The sequence below is a fragment of the Manis javanica genome, chromosome 15 (assembly GCF_040802235.1).
Source record: "Manis javanica isolate MJ-LG chromosome 15, MJ_LKY, whole genome shotgun sequence".
In the NCBI taxonomy this organism is placed as follows: Eukaryota; Metazoa; Chordata; class Mammalia; order Pholidota; family Manidae; genus Manis; species Manis javanica.
In genome coordinates, this window is record NC_133170.1 from 70878140 (window position 1) to 70902225 (window position 24086).

Here is a 24086-nt window from a genome sequence, read left to right on the forward strand (position 1 = left end):
AAAAGGGAATTGAATCGCTTTACTGCCAGCATAAGGTGATCGGGCACACAGAAGAGCTGCCTTTTGTAAAGGCAGGTCCCTGGCTACAGCAGAAGGTGATGGGAGTGCTTATGCTGTCCTCCCCAGAGCTTGCAGGCATTGGGACCCCATCCCTGGGCTCCCCCGAGGTAGACGCAGACAGAAACTGACTTGTTTTGCAGCTGGGGAAACCCAGGGTCCAGGGCACAGAGGTGGAGTCTAGGGCTGTGCCATCCAGGATGGCAGCCACTAACCAGGTCAGCGCCACGTGCTGATGTTTTGGAGCCACTGGGTTGCATGAAATATATTACCATTAATTTCACCCGTTTCTTTTGACTTTATTAACATGATGACTAGAAAATTAAAGTTTTTGAATGTCTCACATTCTATTCGTCAGATGGTACAGCTCTACAGCTTAGCCCACCCTGGCCGGAGGCCCACAGCACACAGGTGCTCTGTCCGCTGGGTCCGAGGCACCCTGACTCCCTACACCAGGTTTTGCAGCCGTTTGAGCCCTGAGGAGAAGATGCAGGAAGGCAGCAGGTGACAATTACAGGGATGGGCCTGAACATGGGTGAGGGGTGGCCTTCCAACACCAGCTTGGAAGGCAGCCAGACATCCCCTTCACCCCAAACCCCAACCTTTGAGGGGCTCCAGAGACCATCCAAGAAAGTCTCAACCTTCTGTCTCGAACTGTCCACAGCAAGCCCAGTCTCCAAGTCCCAAAGCAAGGCTTAACTCTTCTTCATGCACACAGCAGTGATGGGGGACTTAAACACAGCCGCCGCCCTCCCCGCCAGGTGTGCCCTGCAGGCCCTGCAGAAAGCCTTCCGTCTTCCTTCTTCCATCTCAACTCCTGCAGTGACGTCCCTGACCACTAGGCGCACCCCAACACACGGCTTCACTCACTTTTCAAACGAATCACCCCAAATTCAGTGAGCAGGGCCACAACCAGGAAGTTCAAATAGAAGAGGAGCAGGCAGCAGCCATAGACTTTGTTCAGCTGGAAGCACTGCAGTGGGACGGAGACCAGGGAACAGACGAGGCTGAGGCCGAGGGCGCCGGCCAAGACCCACACCAACAGTCCGTCTGGCTCTAGCTGGCAGGCGGGGAGGACAAGGGGAAAGAGGATGGTTACAGCACCAACAGTCGAAGTGTGCGAGGGTCCCTCACGAGGGGCCAGTCGGCTCACAGCTGTGGGGCCCGCCCCATGGGATGGCACGCACCACCTTGAAGTTCAATGTTTTGAGCCACTTAAGTTCATGGTAATTTGCTATGGCAGCCCGGCGAAGCTCATACACTGTTTTATATATACATATATATCTAATATCTGTTCATCACGTGCAGCTGTTGAAAACAACACAGAAGAGCCAAGGGAAGTGAAACTGTCTCCTCCTCACTTCTCTGCCTTCCAGACTCAGCACTGCCCCATCATCATCTCCAGAGACTTCACACTAGGCACTGTGCTAAGGGTTTTACACACACCATAGTCTTTCTTCTTCCCGGCCACCTGCAAAGGGAGCATTACCACCAATCCACAGATGAGGGATTTGAGTGACTAGGAAGCGACGGAGCTCAAATCGAGGTCTGAGCTCTTAACCAGTCCCTTCTCCTGCCGTACATACAGTGACATGTAGGTTCACCGGTGCATGTGGGTACACACACACACACACACACACAGAGCTGTACATCAATTCCGAAGCAAGAAGTGGGATCGTACAATAGGTAAGTGTTTAAGAGCAGCCTGTGTTTTTCACACAACTGTTCTCCATGGACAGCGCTTCCATGATGCCTTTGGTCTTATCTCACACAGTTAACAGCAGAATTTCCTAAACTCAGCATAAAGGCAGTGGAATGCAGACACACACTCCACAAGGAGCAAGAGAGAAAGAAAGAGGCCTCTCAGGGTCCCTAAAGACTCATTATCTGGAACTGCCTGACAATCAGTAAGAAAGGAACCTATTAAACCCATGAAGAGTATAAACAAAATTTGCAGAGGGTGCTTACCTTTTAGAAGAGCAAACTTTCCAGCAGTCAGTAGCTATTTGCTTATGGGTGTGGCAGCGTCAAAAGCTGGCCCTGCTGCCAGCTAATTACAAGGCAGCCACAAGAGTCTATTCAAAAGACCCAGATGCCTTTTGGAGAAAGGTGGGTGACCTCGTTCCCATTAATAACACCATCTCGGCCTCACAAACCCCAAGTGCTTGCACATGGGGAGCTTTAAAGCATCCCCTATGCTGCCTGCCCCTCCCACCTTAAGCTTTACCTTGCCCTGTCTCTAAATTCAACTCCAGAATAGAGCCAGGATCAGCCAGGATGTGGAAGGCCCATGTGCAGCCCGTGGGTGGAACCTGCCTTGCATGGGGCACGTGCAATGTTTTAAAATCACCTAGGAATCATGATTTCTTCTCTAGGAAATCTCTAGAAAACTTCTTTTCTAGAAAATCATGAGGCCCACCTGAATCACGCAAATATTTGGTACCTCCCTGGCCTGGCTGAGAGCTGGGAGTTTTTGACCTTGTAAGAACAGTTTCTCAAGGGTCCTACTTTCAAGTCCTCAGGGAGGTTATTTAAAATGTGGAGTTCCAGGCCCCACCCCTGAACATTGGGGTCAGGTCTCATGCACCCCAGGAAATCCTTGGGCACCTCTGAAGTGTAAGAACCTCTGCTCCATGTGTTTCAGACCCTTCTCCAACTCTGTTAGCCTCCCACCTCTGAGGCTGTCTTCAACAGATGGTGTCTTTATTCTCCCTCATCCAGTCTGTCCTTTATGGGCAGCATTGGGATACGGGGTTGGGCCTGGCAGTTACCTCATGTGTGCTGATCCAGGAAGGGGGTGGGGTGTGTGTGTGTGTTGGGGAAGGAGGGGTATCATCAACTACACTTCACAGGTGAGGAAACAGGCCCAGAGATGTCCTAACTCGCTCAAAGTTATGTATCGAGAGACCGGGATCCAAATCCAGGGCCTGCCTTCCTCTTCCCCTGAAACTACATCTTAATTACTCTGTGAACTTGGAACACATTTTTTCTAAATATCTTAAAAATATTCTACAGATCAGACTTGTTAGAAATTCAGACAAGTCCTCTCCCAAGGAAGTGTGAACTGCTGAGAGGTGAACAGTCTCCCACCCAGGGGGCCAGAGGATGATGACAGCATTACAAGGAGGCCCCTTGCAGAAGTGTCCAGCCACTCACCTTCACCTCCGGGTGGCCCCTGGAGATCTGCAGAAGGCAGCCCAGGCCCACTCCCACCAGGACATCTGCAACCCAGCTCAGGAAGTTTGCCAGAACTATCCCGTATGACCACACAGCCCGCCAGTTTTATGAACTACACCCCACGCCCCAAAACACCCTATCTGAAGAGATCCTGTCCAGTTTTAACGCTTTTAAGAAGGCAAGTGTCTAGTGTTCATTTTGTATTCGATCTGTAGGAACTGAAGGAGGCGACAGATGTGTGGTACCTGGTAAGACAGAGTAGTTGGGGAGGATGGTGAGGTGGCCACCCATGGGTCCTTGGGGGACTAGTATGAAGCACAGGTCAAGGCCATCTCTAGGGGTTCTTCAGGGGACACTGCTCCAGGTGGGCTCCTTCCATCCCACCCCATCCTGGGGCATCAGGAGAGACAAGAGCCCAAAGCCAAGAGCAGGTCTCAGTGGGTACAATGGGCCATGGAGGGCCCACATGGCCCCCACCAGTTCCAACCTAACACCAGCCGGCTGCCCGCACTCGGCTCATCCCGCTGGCCCTTCCGTTGCGAACGCTGGGGAAAACGGCCCTCCCAGTGCTTTAAACAATATGACTTCATTTCACAGCCGACACTGTCCACCACTTGAATATCTGCCGTGTGCTGAGCGCTGTCCTGGATGCCCTACCTCATCGTCAGTCACCACCCCCACCCGTTCTGAATTCACAGAGATCGCTGAGCTTGAGAGAGAGTAAGCCATGTGCAAAGCCCTGAGATCACACCTCTGGCACATGTGAACTGGACCCCACTGTCCGGTCTTGAAGCTCTTCTGTTTTCCCAGCTCCAGGCTGCCTGTCTGTGTCTATTCTATACAGACCAGTGGCTGGCAAATTACAGCCAGCAGGCCAATGTGGCCCACCACCTGCTTTTATAAATAAAGTTTTACAGGAACAAAGCCACACCCTTTGGTCTGTGTATTGCCTATGGCTGTTTTCACACCACAACAGCAGAGTTGGGTAGTTACATAGAGATCCCTAAGGCCCCTAAAGTCTAATTTGCTCTCTGCTGGCCCCTGACATTTATAGACCATGACATCCATAGGCAACAGGAAGAGGGTTTGTCATAGGACACACTAAGTTCACGTGTGGGCGAACTTTTGGTATATAATGGTAACACCGACACTGTCCACCACTTGAATATCTGCCATGTGCTGATATTCACATGATAGTCAGGTAGCCCTGACACGAATAAGATCTGCCATCCACTGGGTGCTTACCAGGTACCAGGCATTTCTGTCATCTCATTCATCCTACAACAACCTCATGAGGCCAGTCCACTCAGTCGCCCCATGTTACAGATGCAGAAGCTGAGGCTCAAGCAGCTGCATCACCTGCTCCAGGTGTTACAGCAAGAGCCAATCCTGACAGGTGCATGGAGCACACTGATGGACCCCAGAGCCCGTGCCAACAGCACTGTGAGGAGGCACCCACAAAGGATACTCAAGATGATGCCACCGAAACAGGCTGAGAATGCCATCCGTGGGTAGCCCTGGCGGGCCAGCATGAAATCTGAGAAGACATCTGCTTGGAAACAAGAGAAGGCCTTGAGTGGTGAGTGGCTTCCCCTGGCCCTCCTTGGTTATTTGCTCCTTCATTTATACCCACAGTCATTCAGTCAGCAAACTGATGAATGCCCATCTGGGCTCTACACTAGCTGGCTGGTTGTTATGGCCACAGCATCCCATAAGACACGATTCCTTCCTGAATTCCTCCTAACCCATTCTTTCCTACCAGGTAAAACTTTGTGGGTATGACATGCCACCACCTATTTTTCACCCAAATCTGTCTGCAGCTAGCAATATGGCAACTTTGTACAAATTAGAAAAAGGTACCTCAAAAAGGTGAGTGGAAGGAGAGCTAGATTTTAGTTCCCAACCCCTTGTTGGGATGTTCTTGTGCAGTGTACAACCTGGTCAACCCTACCTGGCGGCTGTACATAGAGATGGGTATATATATGTCTGTATGTGTAAATGCTTGCACAATTATGTACACATTCAGCATGGCTGGCTGCAATGGGCTCCATGTCCTGCCTGAACTATGTGGAGCCATGTGTCCACACATGAGAGTGGGGAAGAGGCTGGGGCTTCTACAGAGTCTCCTGGCACAACTGCACTCCAGGCCATCTCACTCTGATACCCAATGATGGTCATGCTAAAATTTCAGTGAGCACTGAGCACATGGTGAAGGCAGATGCCCTCGATGCCCCTGCCTACATGCCGTTCTGGCTGGGGGGAGCAACTGTGCTCATCTCAGAACCTCATCCAGCCCCGATTCACCTCCAATGCTGTTCCCCCAGGCCAGCAGCGTGAGCCCCAGCACTGTGTTGCTCAGCTGGAAGACCACGCCCAGGGACCGCAAGATGTTCACCACCTCTGTGGCGGCTGTGTTGATCCACAGAGCGCTGGTCAGGAAGCCCAGGAAGGCAAAGATCTGGGGAAAGAATGGTGCTGATGGGACCAAGGCTGGCCCCCAATAGGGACACAGCCTCAGCTCCTCATCTGTAAAATGGGACAATAACAGTATCTACTCGTGAGGTTGTCATGAGCATAAATGAGCAGAGGCAAGTGCCTGGCATGCAGTAAATGCTGATAAAATGTGAGCTCAATGACTGTTTTGCCAAGAAAGCATTCATCATGACTTTGATCAGCTTTCCAGTCTATGGACCAAAGGCCACCCCATCACTACGAAAAGAAACCCCACACACATTAGTGGTCACTCCCCACCCCACCCAACCTTCCTTCTAGCCCTGGCAACCACAACTCTACTTCCTGTCTCTATGGATTCTCCTGTTCCAGACATGTCATATAAATGGCCTCATCCAGTCCGTGGTCCTCTGGGACTGGCCTCTTTCACGAAGCAGCATGTTTTCCAGACGCATCCATGTTGGAGCATGTGTCAGTACTTCAAAGATGATAAGAAGCACTGGTAGAAAACCTTTCCTCTAAATCATCAATTTGCTGAAAATCCACCCCCCTTGGGGTTGTTACATCCATTCAGAGTTTCTGAAACTAAAAACTACAATTTTTAAAAATCAACAAATAGTGAGAAATTAAAATTTTAAGTGACTTTTTAAGGAAAGTGTCTGGACAAACTGCCTAGAGATTGTGCAGAGGGGAGGGAATGGAAAGACACCCACAAGGCCAGACCAGTTGTCCACTGGAGCGCGTGCTAGAAAGCCAGGTGCTGCCTCATGAACGTAGTAGGAGAGGGTCTGGCAACTCCTCAAAAAGGCCATTCTACAGTTAACATCTGACACCTCAGTTTCACTCCTAGAATATTACCCAAGAGACAGGAAAACGTATTTTCAGGCAAAAATTTGTACACAAATGTTCATAGCAGCATTATTCATAATAAGCAAAAAGTGGAAACAACCCGAATAGCCACCAAACAATGACTGGATAAACAAAATGTGTTGTATCCATACAGTAGGATATTATTCAGCCATGAAAAGGAGTGACTTACACCTGCTACAAGATAGAGGGACCTGGAAAATATGACGCAAAGTGAAAGAAGCCATATTAGTAGTTTCATCACATTTATATGAAAAGTCCAGAAAAGGCAAATCCATAGACACAGAAAGCAGACTGGCAGTGGCTGGGGGTGAGGAAGAGGGGACATGGGGAGTGACTGCTACTGGTACAGGGTTTCTTTTTGGGGTGATGACATGCCCTAAAATTGTGGTGATGGTTGTACAACTCTGTGAATATAATAAAACCCACTGAATTGTATACTTTGAATGGGTGAACTGTATGGTGTGTGAATTACAGCTCAATAAAATAAAGCTGTTACCAAAAAAAAAAAAAAAAAAAAAGACCGTGACCAGGTACAAACCCCTCAAAAATGGCTTTAAACACTCAACATTGTGGAAAGTAGTTACTGGCCTAACTTCCTAGGAGGCGTGCACAGGTCACGTGCTGGAGACCTTTGTGTCCCCTCTCCTACCTTGGAGAGCCCAGGATTCTTACCCAGTGAAGCCTCGGTGGCTTGTTGTTGGATGTGGCAAAAAAGGTCACTGCTGCCAAGGCAGTGCCTGCGATCACCACCACAGCCCAGACAGGAAAGAGGCCCCCTATCTCGTAGATGCCATCTGTAGAGACATGAGAAAGGGAGCTGGTACTCTCCACAGCTTCAGCTTGGCACCTCCTCCTGGAGGCCTCCCCAGAAGGCATTTGGCAGCAGGAAGACCTAAGGATAAGCCCACTTTCACTTGATTATTTGATAAGGTAAATACGTCTTATGTGCCTAGTCCTGTCCCAGGTACCTTAGGGATGCAGAGATATTAGTCACAGTCCCTGCCCTCAAGATAGTAACACGGGACAAAACAGACATGTGAACAACAGAATCCCAGCCTTTTGTTGTGGGACTGGGATGGAAATGGCTAACACTACTCACCTTGGTTATCCTATCCCGTGCCCATGGCAGACATCACTAATCAACCATAATGCTTCTGTCCAGCTGAGCTTTAAGGCAGCCCCCTCCAGTCAGGCATTACCAATCGATGGGCAGTATACCACTAGATGAACTGTCCAGTCAAACCAAACCTTACCACTGATTCCAGAACCCAGCACCTGCTCTCTTGATAAGTCTACTCTACAAACCAATGCATTAACAAGTTATGAAGACTCCAGAGGCTCCAACGGGAGAAAATCCTGCAGACAGGCAAAACACTCTAGTATTCTCTCCACACCATCTTTTTCACCACTAGGGAGTTGGTACATGTCTTAAAGGCACTGGATGGTTTGACCACCAGATACATGCATTGAGGCTTTCCTCTTATTCTTCCTTTAGGCTTGCTCACTGACTCTCAAACATCAGTGGGCATAAGAATTACATGATGGGGTTACACAAAGTCATGTACACAATCATAGTGGGTGACTTTCAGGAGGTAGTTTTGACAGAACATTATGTTCATGGATAATGCCAGCTTTCTGACACTTGGGTGAAAGGCCCTTTCTCAGTATTTGCTAAGGCTGCACTAGAGGAATTTTAGGGGGTGGCTGGGGTGGGGTGGTCAGGAAGAGCTTCTTGGGGCATTGTGGATGTGAGATGTCATAAGCAGAGAGGGGTGCAGGGCTGCATGGGAAGAGGGGAGAGTTGGGTGGGAAGGAACCAGGCAGGTTCATGGCAGTAAGAGCAGAGAGAGGGCTGGTTCAAATGGTAGCAGGGGTCTCTGGACTTTTCCCAAGAGGTACTAGGGAGCCACGGGAGGCCTCAGAGTGGAGGAATGACTACAACCTGTGAAAAGTGGCACTCTAGAAAGATGGCCTGGAGAGGGAGGAGGCTGGAAGTTGGCTCTGAGATTGTGAGGTTTTGTCCGCTGACATGATACCCCCTCAAATCACAACATCCCCTCGGGCAGAGTCGAGTTCCCGGTCAGAGTTATCCTCTACAGTTCTCAGCCCAGAAGGGGGTCACAGATACTTTAGCCTGAACCAGTCTTCCCCAGTGTGGACCTGCTACCCCCAGATGGTGCTGGGGCAAGTGGACAAGACTCTAGTACCACCGAAGCGCATCTCAGGAAAGGGACTCCTTCAGTTCTCATGGTGAGGAGACGGTCTCCTCTGGTGCTAACAGATCTGTAACATCTCTGACACCTGCTAAACATCCAGTTTAACAAAGGCTCCTGGCTCAGATGCTTTACTTTTACTGTATTTATTTTTGCAGACACCTTAAATTTATTGGAGATGACACCAGTTTCCTATTGATGCAGGTGACACAGTTTTTCCCTACCCAATAAATTAAGTTTAAAAACAGTTGATTTAAGAAAAATATCAAATGTAATAGTGTAGAATGGGAAGAAATCAAGATGATTCCTGGGTGATTGATGCTTGAGAACCACCCTTTTAAGAAGCCACAAAGAGTGTGAAAGCAAGTCCCTGGGCTTGCCGGGGACAGACAGGCAGGGTTTGCCAGCTCAACAGCGGAGGGACGGCAGACGAACCAGAGAGCTGGCACCCCTAGGGGGCTCCCTTCTCAGCTCAGGGGTCACACTGTCCCTGACAGACTCTCTCGCCTCCCCTCCATGCCTGTGTCTCCCCCGTAAATCAGGGTGCGGAGGGAACTCACAGGGAATTTGGCCGCTGATTCATGCTGACACTGTTACAGCAAAAAATGCTGCCACACCCAGCAGCATTTGCCGCCAAAGCCCTACCTCCACCTCCAGGTAATGCCTCTGGGTTAAGAGGGAAGAGCCCAGATGACAGGGAGAGGAGCACAGCACGAGATACTGAAGTTAGACAACAGAAGAAACCTGAGCAGCAGGAATTAGAAGCTGCCTAACAAGACTGGGCATTTCTTTAGCCAGAGCAGATAAGAAAAGAGAAGGACAGCCTGGGGCAGACGGAGAATACTCAAATTCCCCAGCCGGGTCACAGAGACGGGGAAGGACCCTAGTCAGGTCACCAGCGGGCAATGGAGGGGTCTGTGATGATTTGGACAGCAGGTACCCATCCGGGGGCACCCTTCTCAGCTCCAGCCAATTCAGGAATACAGCCCAGATCTTCTTGAGAAGCTCAAACCTGGATAATTGATGTGAAATCTCCAAATTTTTTAATGAAAGCAAACAAGCTGAAGGGCTGGGCTTGGTTCATGGGCCACCAGTTTGCAGCCTCCACCTGGACCTGCAGGATTGGACCAACTAGTATCCCTTACAGCTCAAGCACATATTGAGTGCCTGCTGTATGTCCAGGATTCTGCTGCTGGCCCAGTGCCCCAACGTGGTTAAATAGAAAACTCTGGAATATGGGGAAGAGGAAGGTGGGATGGCTGGGGGGAGGAGATACTCACAGGCCCCTGACTGCAAGGTCAGGACCAACATCAGGGGGCTGATCACGAGGTGCAGGCAGTTGAGGGGCCGTTTCCAGTTCCCATCATCCTTGTCAGGGTCCACGACGGGGACAGTGAGAAGCAGCAGGAACTCCACAGGCAGCTGTTAAGTGTGCAAAGGTGGGAAGGGGTTGCCAGAAGGCCTGCGCCTTGGTGAGAGCACCCTGAGCTCAGTGACTCAAGACTGTGGCTGTAGTGGCTGCAGCCCCAACTGTGTGCAGGCCTGGGCTAAGCGCCTGGATTAGTCCCCTACTGCTGCTGTGCCACACTGCCACAAGCAGAGGGCCTTCAAACAGCACAAATGTATTCCCTTGCGGTTCTGGAAGACAGAGCCCTGAGATCAAGCTGTCGGCAGGGCTGGGCACCTTCTGGAAGGGAGCCCAAGGGGTCATCTTTGGGGGCTGTTATTCAGCCTACCACAGCCCCTCATTCCCTAATGAATAGAACTATTGTTTTTCTACCTTCCCAATGAAGCTCAGAGAAGTTAAGGAATTTCTCCAAAGTCACAGAGTGGTATATGAAGCTGGGATACAGGGCCAGCCCCGACTCCACACCTTGTTTTTAGCCAATAATTAAATAGTAATGACATTTATGGAGTGCTCACTATATGCTAAGCACCATAGCTAGCCATTCACATACTAGTTTATTAAATTGTCACAACCACTGCGGTAGGCTGAATATTGTTCCTAATTCCTCAATCTCTTCCTGTAACAGAATCAAACAAACACCCATACATTTTGTCAAGTCTGTAGAATATATTTCCCTATCCCACTGATGTTGAACTTGGCCATGTGACTAGTGTTAGCCAATGGGCTGCTGGTGAACATGATATGAATCAAGGCTTAAAAGGCTTGTGAAGTTTGCCTTGGCCTCTTCTGCCAAGAAGAAAACACACCCCTGGCTACCCACTGCCCCCAGAATGAACACGAGGCAGACCAGAACTTCCAACCATGGCCTGAAGTAGAGTCACCCAAGACAGCCCCAGACCCTTGAACGAGAAAAAATACTATTACTGTGAGATCATAAGTCAATGAGCTTTTGGGATTGTTTGTTACATAGCATTGCTGCAGCAACAGCTTACTGATACAACCACTCTAGAAGGAAGGTTCTATCACTATCCCCATTTTATAGGAGGAAACCAAGGCTCAGAGCAGTGAAGTGACTTGCCCAAGGTCACGATGCAGCCAGAGCCACTCTGGGGTGCAAATGTAGCTCATTATTTGCCCCACAGGACTAAGGAAGCCTACAATGTATACAAAGTGGAGGTCTCTAGGTTGTCTGCAGGAGGAGATAAGGGCAGTGAGGTGAGACTCTGACTTTTTTGGTCTGGGTAGTGGAAGGCACCTATCTGTGCCTCATGTAAACAAGACTGGGTACCCCTGCTCAGGTCTAGACCTCAGAAGGCATTTGGCCCAGGGAAGAAGCAAGTGACCAGAAAAACCCAACCTTGGTTTCATTTGAACTCACCTTGACCTACAGCCTCACCCCAGTTCAGGCCCTCGCCCTCACCCAATCAGAACAGGTCCCCTCCTCTCTCTCTCTGTCTGTGATCAGATGCTCTCCCTCTTCCATGGGGCAAGGCAGAGTCCCAGGCCAGGCCATCAGCCAGGCTCTATGACTCAGCTTCCCCATCAAGTCATCTATTCTGAGAGAATCCCAGCAGACCCCGGCCCTCCTCACTGAGTAGACAAGGCTGAGTGGCCAGTGTCCTGGGCCTGCTGCTGTCACAACGCCGTGAGCCTGGTTCTGGGGCCCCGCCTCCTACCTTGAACACCTTGAGGGCCTTCCAGTATGCTGACTTGTTCCTCCACTTCCTATAATCCAGGGGGTTGAGGGCCTGGACCAGGATGTGAGCTGTGGTCTCCTGGTAGAAGATCAGTGGCCGGTACTCTTCACCTGGGTGTATAACAGAGGGACAGGGCGGGGGGGTCATGGCTGGCTCAGCTCCAAGGAAACCCTCTGCCCTCCCACCAGTCCCCCGAAGCCTTGGGAAGAAGGAAGAGCCTAGGGCCCAGCAGGGGGCAGGTTAGGTTGGCCCACAGCTCAGCCCTAGTGCTGTGAGAAGGGGGCTGGTTTGCAGCCTCATTCCTGGGGCCTAGAGGGCCCCATCTCCCCACCTATTCACCTGCACCCTAGCTGGGCACAGGGCCCTGGACTCACTGTAGTCGTAGCTGTTAGTATTAGAAGATATCGGATCCTCCTCGGAATCTGAGAGCACTTCTGTAGGAGAGAGGGGTGTCTCACACGAGCCAGCGAGGGGCCCACACCCTGCCCACTCTGTGCCAGGGCAGGGCACCTCTGGGACAGGGGTCTTCAGGTATCAAGTGTCCGGGCCTTTAGTATTTTGTATTTCTCAGCAATCACCATGCTCAAGAGTTCTTCCCAAGTGGGAAAGTCTCATTTACAAAATGTTTTCAAATGTAACAATGCAACTATAATGCTAAATTTAATAAGGGCATTTGAAGATGTAATTAGACATTTACTGATTTCAATTTTGTATTTTTCAGAATTTGGAACCCATCATATTTTTCTTTTCCAGTCTGAAAGTTTTCTTGAGAGTCTTCTGGAATGCTTACAGGCCTGAGCCGAGTAAAGAGGGGCCTAAAGGAAACTGACCTTCCTCAGGTTAGGAGTCAGTGCCAGCCCTCATTCTGCATCTGTGAGACACTGAACCCCCTCTCCAGGCTTCTTTCCCCTTTTGTTCCAGCCTGATGCACTAGAGGTGTCTAGAAGATGGCACAGGGGTGATATCTGCTGAACTTTGAAGGCTCAGTTGACAAAGGGGAGGAGGGGAAAAATCATGGCAGACTTCCTATAGGGGTTGTTGCTGGTACCTGTACCAGGGAAATGAGGCACAGTCCTGCCCTCTGGAAGCCCAGAGTCCAAAAGACATACATGTAAGCAAACTAACAACAGAATGGAGAGATAAAGGCTCTGCTGGGGCGAGTCAGGAAGCGGTGCCAGCCTGAAGGACACCTGGGCTCTTTGTTGAGCTCCCTCCATGCTGTGTCCTTCAGGTTTTCAGAAGGGCATATCAGGGAGCAGGAACAGCACATGCAAAGGCCCAGAGAAAGATGTGCGGTGGCTCCACATAGCCAGGCCTGGAGTTTGGGGTATGAAATGACTCTGGAGAAGAAAGTCGAGGCGCAGCACAAATGGCAAATAATCAAGTGTAAGGTTCTCAGGCTCAAATGCTGAAGGGACCCAAGACTGGGACCAAGTGAAATGGGCTGGGTGGATGAAGTCTAGTTTTCCACATAATCAGGTCTGCAACCGACCCACCTCCATGTGGTGGGGTGTGGGGGATGTGAGGGGTGATGACAGAGTGGTGGGGACTGGGGAAATTAGAGCACCATGCCTTGTCCTAAGGGGCAAGCCCCATTCAGCTCCAGCCATTGTGCCAGGAAGGGAGGGAGAGCGGGGCCAGACCTTCACATGTTGTAAGAGAAGCCAAAATGTAGGAGTTTTATATCCAATCTTTTCATTTTAAATATTGGCCTAAGTTTTAAGAGTACACTGGTCACACACACCAAAATACAACACTTCCACACATTAGGTTGATCCTTAGGTTCCCAGCTGTGACTTCTGGCTCAGTAGGTAGGGGGATGGCCTTTGCGGTCTGGGGGACCAGGGTTCCAGTCCTGGCTCTGCCCCTCTCTGGCCCAGCAAGGATTTAACCTCCCTTGGTCTGTAGGGGATAATAAATAGTCCTTACCTTACAGTCTTAGGGAGAGAAAGGAGTAAAATGATACATGGCCTAACAGCTAGTAAGTACTCAGTAAACTATATGTGTGTGTGCATGTTGTGTATTTGTGTATGTGCTGTGTCTTTATTTGTGTATATATGTGTTGTGTCTGTGTATTCATGTATATGCGTACATGCATTCATAGATATGTGGGTGTGTTTTGTATGTATGTGTTGTATGTTATGCATGTACCTGTGTATACACGGTATATGTGTATATATATTTATGTAGGTATGTGTTTTGTATGTATTTCGTGTTAGTGTGTGCGTGGACTTGCATGTGTGTGGTATATGTATTTGAGTTATGTGTTGTTTTTGTGTTTGAGTATGTGAATGGTATATATGTATAGGTATTTGTGTATGTGTGTGTATCTACATGGGTGTCGTGTATGTGTTTGGTATGTGTGTGCGTGTATTGGTGTCTATGGAAACGTTTGGATTTGACTCTGAGGGTAGTTGGGATGGTTGGATGTAAGCAGTGTCAGCTCTTAGACAGACGTTGCCCTGGCAACAGCACGGAGGAAGAGAAATGAATGAACTTGGACAAGCAAGGGATGAGGAGGCATCACCAGCACAAGCAAAAGCACGAGGTGTGGCCTTGGGAGAATGAGTAGAAAGTACGAAGAGGAGACGAGCAATGGCAAAGGCCTCCAGAGACTTAAGGCAGCAGTGAAGGGCACAGAGGGTTCCAACTCCGCAGGCCCTCTTGGGGGCGCAATTCAGACACTTACCTGGAGTACCTGGCATGGAGTAGACCAGGGATCTCCTCCGCTGCCATCGGTAGATCCAGGTGCAGAGAACCACAGTGGCAACATAGAACACGTACAAGCCTAGGTAACCTGAAGAAAAGGGTGCATGCTGTCACCAAGTTCTATCTGTCTACCAGCTAGTAAGTACTCAGGAAATTTTATGTGTTTATACAGGGCCACAAGGCCCAGGGCTACCAGTTCTATTGCTGGCGCCTGTTGGTGGAGACTGTTAGCCAGCCCAGTACCAGTAGGTAGTTGGCCAGTTCCTGGAGCTCCTACCCTGCTTTCCTTGCCAGCCCCCACTCCAAATCCGGTTACCAAGGAGGTAATGCTTAGCACAGACAGTGGCCTCTAGGACTGGATTCAAGTGCTAAGGGTCGGTGTCCTGCTCTATGCCCTGGGAGGCTGAGCCCTGCACAATGCATCCCCCAAGCCCTGGCTGCACTGGGTTTGGCCAATGGGAGTCCTGACAGCCAATCAGAAAGCAGCAGGAAAGAGAGTCTGGGGTACTTATTCCCCTTCCCTCCCTGCCATGGTGCCCTGTCTCTGGGAGGGCCTGATACCTCCATGACTTTCGCCAAGGCTGGGTGGCACCAGGTTTGGGCCTCCAGCCTTTACCAGGTTCCAGCCATTCCCGGCCCCTAAAGGGGCTCCCACTGTTTCCTGGGTGTCTGCATCTTCATGTCCCTTGTTGGTTTCCTTAACCCTCTATAAATTGTCCCCCAGTCCATGTCACTCGAACCACCTGAATGGAATGTGTATGCTGCTGGGACCCTGGTGGCCACAGTCAGCATCCCAGCTGCACTGCTCGTTAAAATTTGAAGTTGTGAAAATCCTGCCCGTTGTCCCAGGCTTCTCCCTGCCGCCTTTGGTTATCTGAACCACGTTCCCCTTTGTGCTCAAGCCAACTTGTGGATTTCTGTCACTTGGAACCAAAAGTAACTCTGTGCCCTGCTGGCCACCCCTTCCTGTCCCCCTGTGCCTCCCACACATCAGCCCTGAGACGACCCCACCCCAGCACTGTGCCTGCTCACCCAAGGCCCATGCCAGCGTGACCCTGCCAAGGTAGAGCGCGGTGAAGGTCAGATACACGGCCACCATGTAGAAAACAATGTCTCTGAGGAAGGGCCTGGAGGCAGCCGTGAAGGGGCGCAGGATGGAGATGCCACCGGCCACCACAGTGGTAACCAGCACGCCCGCACCTGGAGGTGAGGACACGGTGCTCAGCCAGCCCTGCGCTCCCACCTGCTGCCCCGCCCCCTCCAACTGGGGCTGCTCATACCAAACAGGGCCCCAAAGGCCAGGCCAGCTGTGCGTGGGTCCGAGAAAGCCACCAGAGCGCTGAAGATATCAGGTGCACCATTCCCAAAGGCCAGGAAGGTGACGCCATGGGGGAGCATGTCAAGGGGGTTCAGTGCAGGGGTCCCCACCTGCCCAGACCTTTTCTGGGCCAGGAGCTGCCACCCTGTCTCCTGGCCACCCTTCTAACTGCCCTCCCACTCCAGGGTGCAGGACCTGGACCAAAGGATACTGCCACATTGTGGGAAAGCTTGAGCATGGTGGAAATGGCTGACAAGTTAGGGCAGAAACTATGGAGAAAAAGAAAAGTGAATGTTTCCAGGGTGAGTGGCCCTTACTCCACTCCTTCCCAAAACCCAGGGACAACCGAATGTCAACCCCCTGGGACTCCACTTTCCCATCTATAACCTGGATCTGAGCCCGAGGCCAAACTCACAACTTCTCCGCAGTGACTCCCAGAATCAGAAACAGGTAAAGCAGCCAGAGAGCCTGGGTGGGGGCCAGAGGGGAAAGGGAGCATGAAGGGCAGCCTAGGCCACCAGCCCCTCTCCCCAGCTCCCCAGGGCAGGGCCTACATAGAGGGTGATAGCCAGAGGGAGGAGGCTGGGGTGGAAGTGGCAGAAGATGCCTTCAAGGTAGTCCAGGTAGCCCCCTTCGCTGCGGCAGTCAGGGTTGGTCCTGATGAAGGCACAGCGGTCCGAGACATTCAGGCCACACACATCACGACACTGCAGGAAGGAGGGAGGGACACGTCAGGGCTCAGCATCCCAAGGGTGGCTGCACCAGGCCCACCTAGTAGCTGCAGATTACCTCCTTCAGCCTGGCCTCTAAGCCCCCATACCCTCCAGATGCCAACTGCACACTTTAATTTTTTTAAATAAACTTGTGTTTGAAATTAACACAAGTAATTCATGAATACATGTTTGTTTAAAAAAACACACACAACAATATATAAAGATTTCTAAACTCCCCCTTGTCATCCCTGCCCTCCATAATCCCATCTCTCTTCCCAAATCCCACTATGATCAGTTTGAAGCATATCCTTACAGACATTTCTCAGTTCAATTAATGTGTATACACACCCTATCATAGTTTGTTTCATTTTACAAAACAAGTCCCAGATCTCTTCTTTCTGCAATTTGCTTTTACCACTTCACATGTATGCCATATATTAATATATGGATCACATAATAATGATGAAGAGGATGATAAAAGTCAAACATTCTGAATGATTTCTATATGCCAGGCACAGTGCTAGGAGCTTAAAATGCATCTCGACTTATATGCACAATTTTGTGAGGTAGGTAGTATTATCACACCCATTATACAGATAAGGAGACCAAGGCAATGTTCCAAGGTCTACCCAGTGGTGGAGGCAGGGTTAGAACCCAGGCAGTTTGAGGCTTCAGAACCCTCTCCTTAGCCACCACACTCCACCCCGCTACAGAGTAGCAGCATAGTATTTCATAATTTCATACTAGGATGGTCTCCTAGTTCCCTACTGGTAGGCATTTGGTGGTGTCCAATTTGTCATTATTACCGACGGTGAACTTCCTTGCATATGACTCTGAGACTCTCTGAGCACATGTGAGAGTATTTTGTCAGAGAGAATTCTAGAACTGAAAGTGCTGAGTCAGAGCATTTCCTAGCCTGAGACCCTCCAGAAGTAACTCTGAGACAGTGATTTATAAGCAAGCATATATTTGGGAGGTGAACTGAATAAGAGCATTGAAATGGGGAAAGTAGGACAGGGAAGGGAAAGCAACCAATGAAGGCTGGGCTGAGGCAGCTCCCACCTTGGGCTAGTAATCCCAGGGGCCTGGGAGCTGGGGTGTTTATACACCAACTTCTATCAGTCATCACGCAGGGGGGACTGGAGAGAGAGGGGCTAGTTCCCCAGCACTTCTTGCCTACCATGCTTATAGGGGATTCTGGAAAAAGATGTTGGCAAGTAGAAGGCAACAGAAACCCACCAAAATGGTAGGGTCCAAAGAATTATGGGCAGGGCCCTGACAGTGCCTATTGCAGAGGGATAAATATCTTAAACATCGGATGGATTTTGCTAAAACACCCTCCCAAAGCTCTATTCATACACACTCCCACCAGCAGTGGGAAACGAGTTGTTCTGCACCTGTACAGATGCTGGCTGCTCCAAGTCTGCTTCAGGCCAAGGTGGTAGGAATCTCCATGTTGTTAAACTGCAAGTCCCTGATCACTTGTGAAGTGTTCTTTTCATATGTTAAGGGTTGTATTCCTTCTTTAAACTGCCAGGTTTTTCAACTAGAATATTTGCTCCTTCATATTGACTTGTAGATGCTCTTTACGTAATGGACCCTAGCCCTTTGTCAGGTCATTCATTTGCTTTGGCAATGCCCTCTGCCTAAAAGGCCACCCTTCTCAAAACTTTTGTTTGAAAGTTTTGTTAATACCACCTCACATCCATTAGCGTGGCTCTTATGTAAAACAAACAAATAAAACCAGAAAATGACAAGTGTTGGTGATGGGGAGAAATTGGAACCCTTGTGTACTGCTGCTGGGAATATAAAGTGGGTGTAGCTACAGGGGAAATCAGCATGACAGTTACCCCAAAATTAGAAAGAGAATTACCAGCACTAGGGATGTAACACGATGACTAGAGCTAATGACTATATGAGGTGATGGGTGCTAACTAAATGTACTGAGGTCATCATGTAACAACGTATTATGATGTATACCTAAATCATTATGCTGTATACCTTAAACTTACACATTGCTGTATGTCAGTTCTATTTCAATGAAACGGGGGGTAAAAATCGAATTATCATATGATCCAGCAATCCACCTCAGGGTATATACAAAAAGCAATTGAAACCCAGATCCCAAAGAGATATTTGCACAGCTAGTTCATAGCAGCACTATTTGCAACAGCTAAAAGGTTTAGAAGCACCCCAAGTGTCCATCAGTGAGTGAAGAGATAAACAAAATGTGGCGTGCACATACAATCGAATATTATTCAGCCTTAAAAAGAAAGAAAATTCTGACACAGGCTACAACATGGATGAACCTTAAGAGCTTACACTAAGTCACAAAAAGCCAAATACTGTGTAATTCTATTTGTATGAGGTAACTGGAGTCCTCAAACTCAGAGACAGAAAGCAGAAGGTGGTTTGCCAGTGGCTAGGGGAGGTGGAAATGGGGAGGTGTTTAATGGGTAGAGTTTTGGTTTTGCAAGATGAACACGCTCCAGAGCTGGATGTCGGTGACGGTTGCACAATAATGTGAATGGACTTAATGTTACTGAACTGTGCAACTTAAAAATGGTTACGATAGTGAAGTGTGATGTAAACTTAACCATAATTTTTCTAAAAAGCTTTGTCAGAGCATGGCTCCACTCCCACCACAAGCCCTCTCTGAACTCCTACCAACACCAAACTGGAGGTACAATTTCTTGTCTCTGAGCCCTCTGGCCATCTCCCCACCCCTTCCTCAACAGCTGTCTGTGGATGCAACCCTGAGCCCTCTGTTCCTGGTTCATGTGCTGTTCCTCTGACTGCCACAACCCTCCCTCCTTTTCTGCAGTTAACAATCCAGATTCATCCTCCAATTCTTAGTTCCCACGATGCTTTGTCCAGGAAGCCTTCCCTGATTACCACAGCCTAGGGCAGTTCCCCTCGTTATGAGTTGTCATCACTTCAGGTCTTCTCCAAAGTACTGACCATTTTTGAAATCCCCAGTTACTTGTAAGATCACAGACTTACTTAATGTTTGCCTCTCCCACCAGACCGGCACAGTGTCCAACACACAATAGGTCCTCATAACTGTTTCACCACACACTGTACTGGGCACTACCTCACTCACTCAGTCTTCAGGACAGACCTAGGAGATTGGTACAATTGCTTCTACCTCACAGGTGAAAAAACCACAGCACAGTGGTACAGTGACTTGCCCGAGGGCACAGAGCCCACCACTCCTGCGTAGTTTCAAACTTGGCTCTGCTTGGCAGTGACCAGTGGAAGCTCCTGGGGCAACAGCTCAACTGGGCAGGGGCAGCCTCCCTCCTCTCCCCATCCTCAGGCTCAGCCAGGGAGGATGCAGGGAGATGCCCCCATCCGAGCTTGCCTCCATCTCCCTGATGGCAGAGGGAGCCAGGAAGGCGGGCCCCCCGGATCTGGCCTCCAGAATCACCTTCCTCTGCAGCCAGCCCACCCCCACCCAAGCTGGTCAGCCCTCTCCGAGGCCCAGGAGAACCCGGCCCAGCTCCCTGCCATGATGCAGCCCAGTTAGGGTGGCACTGCTCTGAGTCTCCAGCGAGTGACTTTCCAGTCTGCCCCTTGCCCTCTCATGCTCTTCCCTGAGTCACGACGGACACCCAGTAACACATTTGGCTCTTTCTTGGCTCTGACCAAGTTCCCCTCCCTGAGCTCAGCATCCTCATTTATAGCACAGAGATAAGCACACTCATCTCAGGAGGAATGGGGAAGATCTGGTGAGTTTGGCACAGTGCTGGCCGAAGCACTCAGTAACTTGGAACAATTATCAGGCATGAGCCAAAGATAACCCCAGTTTTCCTGCCTGCAAGAAGTATCCCCAAGGGGCAACAGTCAATTTTATAACCACACAAAACACTTTCCCATCTGTAAAATGGGTGTAACTACCTGTCTGCCTGCCTTGGAGGGTGGGCATGAAGGCACTTTGCAGCTCCCTAAAGTTGGTACAGGCACTAAATCCTCTTAGCCATTTGGTTCAAGAAGAGAGGAGCTTGTTGTTCCATTCTCCCAGGAATGACGAGAACTCCGGGCCCCTGCAGCTGGAGGGGACTCCAGGGGGGGCCCTCTTGAGCCTGGCCTGCCATCTTTCACTGAGGACCCGCTGTGACCACTCCTCCCCTTCCAGACACTGGAATGCAATGATGCAAGTTCCTGTGGCATGTCTCAATGGTCTGTACCCTCCCTGCTTTGGGAGGACTTTCTGCCTCTCACCCAACTGTCCCTATTGCTCCTCCATCCATGCATCTTAGTCAATAGCACCACCATCCCCCCAGTTGCTAAAAGCCAGAAATCAGGAGCCATCCTTGACTCTTCTTTTTCCCACCACCACACCCCTCCATCTAATCCATATCCCACTTGTGCCTCCAACATTTACCTCAGACCCCACACTTCTTTCCTGTCTCCCACAGCCACCATCACTCGCCTGCATGGCTGCAGAAGCCTCCTGGCCATCACCCTTACCCCTCTTAATCCATTCTTCCCAAAGACAGAGAGATCCTTTGAAGAAATAAATCAGATTTTGACATCCCTCTGCTTGAAACCCTCCACTGGCTCCCTGCTGTTGTAAGCAGATCTCACCTCCTACCTTCAGCCTATAAGGCCTTATGTAAGTGGTGGTGGAGGCCACCACTTCCTCTCCACCCTCAGCTCTCTCCCCACCACTCACCTTGTTCCAGCCATTCTGGCCTCCTCACTGCTCCAGGAACATGTTCCTTCTGTCGGGAATGCTCTTCCTCTAGGTGTCTGAGTAAGTGGTTTCCTCTCTCCATTCAGGATGACCTTGGCTCAAAGGTCACCACCTCGCAGAAGCCATCTGTGACTACCCAATCTGAAATGCTTGGAAATACACTCTCCCCCTCACAGTTCCCACTCCCCAATATCACTTCATCCTATTATTTGCAGGGCGCACTTAGCATCTTACCACCTAAAATGTACATGTCTACTTTATCTGTCTTCCAGGGAAACTTAGCTCCATGAGGCAGGGAGTTTTGTCAGTATTATTCCCTGGTATATCCTAGGGTTCAGTTCAGTGCCTGACACATAGCAGATGCTTAATAAATATTTGTTGTTGACTGGATGAATACGCCCCTACCTGATGCCAGCTTCATGCCTGGATACTCACATCTACCATGGGGGTCTGGTTCACACCTGCGGCTGAAAACTGGGGGCTAATGAGGGCCCATGGAAAAGGGCCCCTGGCCCCGGACACTGTCTCCACCATCGGCAGCATGCAGAGGGAACTGAGCACCTAGCGCAGATTCAGGGACCCGCTGGCTGGCGGCCCCCACAGGGCCTGGCCCTGGCTTTGCTTCCCCTTCAGCAGTGTTTCGCTTCCAAACAGCTGGCAGCTCCTGTGGCCTGCAGGGTGGGGTGAGAGGAGGGACAGTGTCACTGAAGACCCCAGGACCCTGCAGGAGGGGACTGAAAACTTTTTCAGCTGGGAAACTGCCAGCTCTCCTCCCCCATCAAAGGAAAGTCCATGTAGAAAGCCATGTTCTGGATGGAGGTTCTTTGGAGGGACCAGTGCCCCCCTCATTTGGCATGCAGATTAGACATGCCCCCTTCTTCCTAAGCCCCCAATACTGTCACCATGGAAACCTAGACCCCCAACTTACCCCTCCCAGCCTCCTATCCCCTTAGTGCGCCAGCCTGAGGCCAGAGTATCAGGGCTAGAAGGGAATATCCTAAGACTACAGGAGATTCTGCCTCCAGGACCCCACTGCGGGGGACAAATATAGGAAGAAGTGGGCAGTGTGGGGCCTTAAAACAAGGAAAATCTACTTCTGGGGGAGAACTTGGTGTCTAGGCCACCAGTCTGGGACTACTAAGCAGTGCTGTTCTCAGTCTTACAGCGAGCCAAGCACTTAGCACAGATGACTTCATTTAATCCCCACACCCGGCTGTTCCCATTTTACAGATGAGCCAGCTGGGGCACACGGCCAGGCCTGTCACCTCAGTCCCGGCCACCGCCTCCCTCATCTAGTCCTCAAGACAGGTTTGGAGATGTTATTGTCCCCATCCCTTTGAGAGGAGGGAGCTGGGCTCAGAGGGCGTGCCCTCATCATAAGGCAAAGAGGTCCAGAAGCCAACAGCTCCTCTGATGGGGAAATTGAGGCCCAAAGGGAAGTGAATTGCTCAAAATCACACCACAGCCCGTTAGCTGCAGAGCTACGTTTAGCATCTGCCTTTTCCCTCAACACCAGGGCAAAATTAGCCTCATTTTTCTTCAAAGAAATTAAACTGGGGAAATAAAAGCCCTGGCACACTCATTTCCTTCTTTGTTCTTCCACTTGCTATAGATGAGTATGTTTTATTTATGCCATCAAGATAAACAAAGTCCAGAAAGCAACGTGGTGGTTTCTTTCTTACTTTTTTCTTTTTTTTTCTTTGTAATTCTTTGCAGAGACGGGTCTCAAGGTCCTGACAGGAGAGGGACAGGAGGCCCAGAGTGGGAGGAGGAGGGAGGAGGAACCCAGGAGTGGAGGGGGCTCCCAGCACCTCCCTCACCTGTTGACTCTTGCCTCTTCTGTTCTCCCGAACTCCGCACCTCCTTGGAACCGGACACTCCAGGTTTCCAATTCACTCTCATCCACTTACGAACGAGCTGTGCAGCCTTGAGGAAGTCACTTCACCTCTCTGAGCCGCTGATTCCTCATCTGTAAAATGGAGACAAATGAGGCTCGTCGGAGCATACAATAAGGGCTCGCGCCCCTGGTGTTCCCCACTTAAGCATCAGGGCGCGTCTGCTCTCTAGCAGCCGTCGATTTCTCCAACTCATACACAAGGGAGCATTTATGGAGCGCCTCCCACGCGCCTGTCCCGGGCCAGGCGCTCAGACTCCCAGAACTGCAGTCCTGATAGGAAGTGGAGGGGACAGGAAACTGGGGCTGCAAGTATTTTTGCGGCTACACTTTCTAGATGCGAGTCCCCGGGCAAGTCAATATGTTGTTTCCCAATCGGACCGCGGCTGACAGTTGAACTGTTGAACTTCGAGTGCCCGGTTGTCTGGGGGCGTCTTGGTGGGCGGCTCCTCTTACCTCTGGCTGGGCCTCGGACCAGCAAACAGCAAACCTCGACCCCGCCAGGCCTCGCAGTCTTCCCAGCCCCCACGAGGCCGCCCGTACGCTCCTGGCCTGGGGGGGGCGCCCCGCCCGCTGCAGCGTCCGGATTCTTCTGCTCAGCCCCGGCTCGACCCGCTCGGCCCCGCCCCGGGGACACACCCCAAAGGCTCGCCCCGCCCCTGACCTTAAAGGCACAGGCTCCGTGGAGGTAAGTGGCTGGAGAGGGACAGTCACTTGGTGAAGCCAGTGGTTTTTATACCCGAGGGAGGAGTGTGCGAGGGGGGTTCAAAATGCCCCTGTGATCAAGGTCAAGGTCTGGCGGGGAACCGCTCACCCAGGAATATTCCGGCTGACCTGCCTGAAATGCCGGACCTCCTGCGGGTTCCCCATTTCCCAGTAC

General features: G+C 50.6%; 1 protein-coding gene across 3 annotated transcripts; it reads right to left on the reverse strand.

Annotated features, from left to right (window-relative positions):
- SLC8B1 (solute carrier family 8 member B1) lies at positions 1 to 23832 on the reverse strand. Of its 3 annotated transcripts, none has more exons than XM_073223566.1 (17): positions 23663 to 23832; positions 23133 to 23281; positions 21748 to 21983; positions 16508 to 16607; positions 16316 to 16368; positions 16111 to 16169; positions 15863 to 15967; positions 15615 to 15782; positions 14563 to 14670; positions 12248 to 12307; positions 11853 to 11983; positions 10049 to 10190; positions 7228 to 7349; positions 5539 to 5692; positions 4703 to 4783; positions 3214 to 3278; positions 1 to 1117 (listed from the first exon to the last, which is right to left on the reverse strand). In XM_073223566.1, the coding sequence occupies exons 4-17, from the start codon at positions 16583 to 16585 to the stop codon at positions 920 to 922; spliced, it is 1524 nt and encodes a 507-aa protein (XP_073079667.1). In that variant the 5' UTR covers positions 16586 to 16607; positions 21748 to 21983; positions 23133 to 23281; positions 23663 to 23832; the 3' UTR covers positions 1 to 919. The 3 variants fall into 3 exon arrangements, with proteins under 3 accessions (XP_073079667.1, XP_073079666.1, XP_073079668.1); XM_073223565.1 differs by having other exon boundaries at positions 16455 to 16607; XM_073223567.1 differs by lacking the exons at positions 21748 to 21983; positions 23133 to 23281; positions 23663 to 23832 and adding an exon at positions 21292 to 21712.
- Between the last annotated feature and the right edge of the window lie 254 nt (positions 23833 to 24086).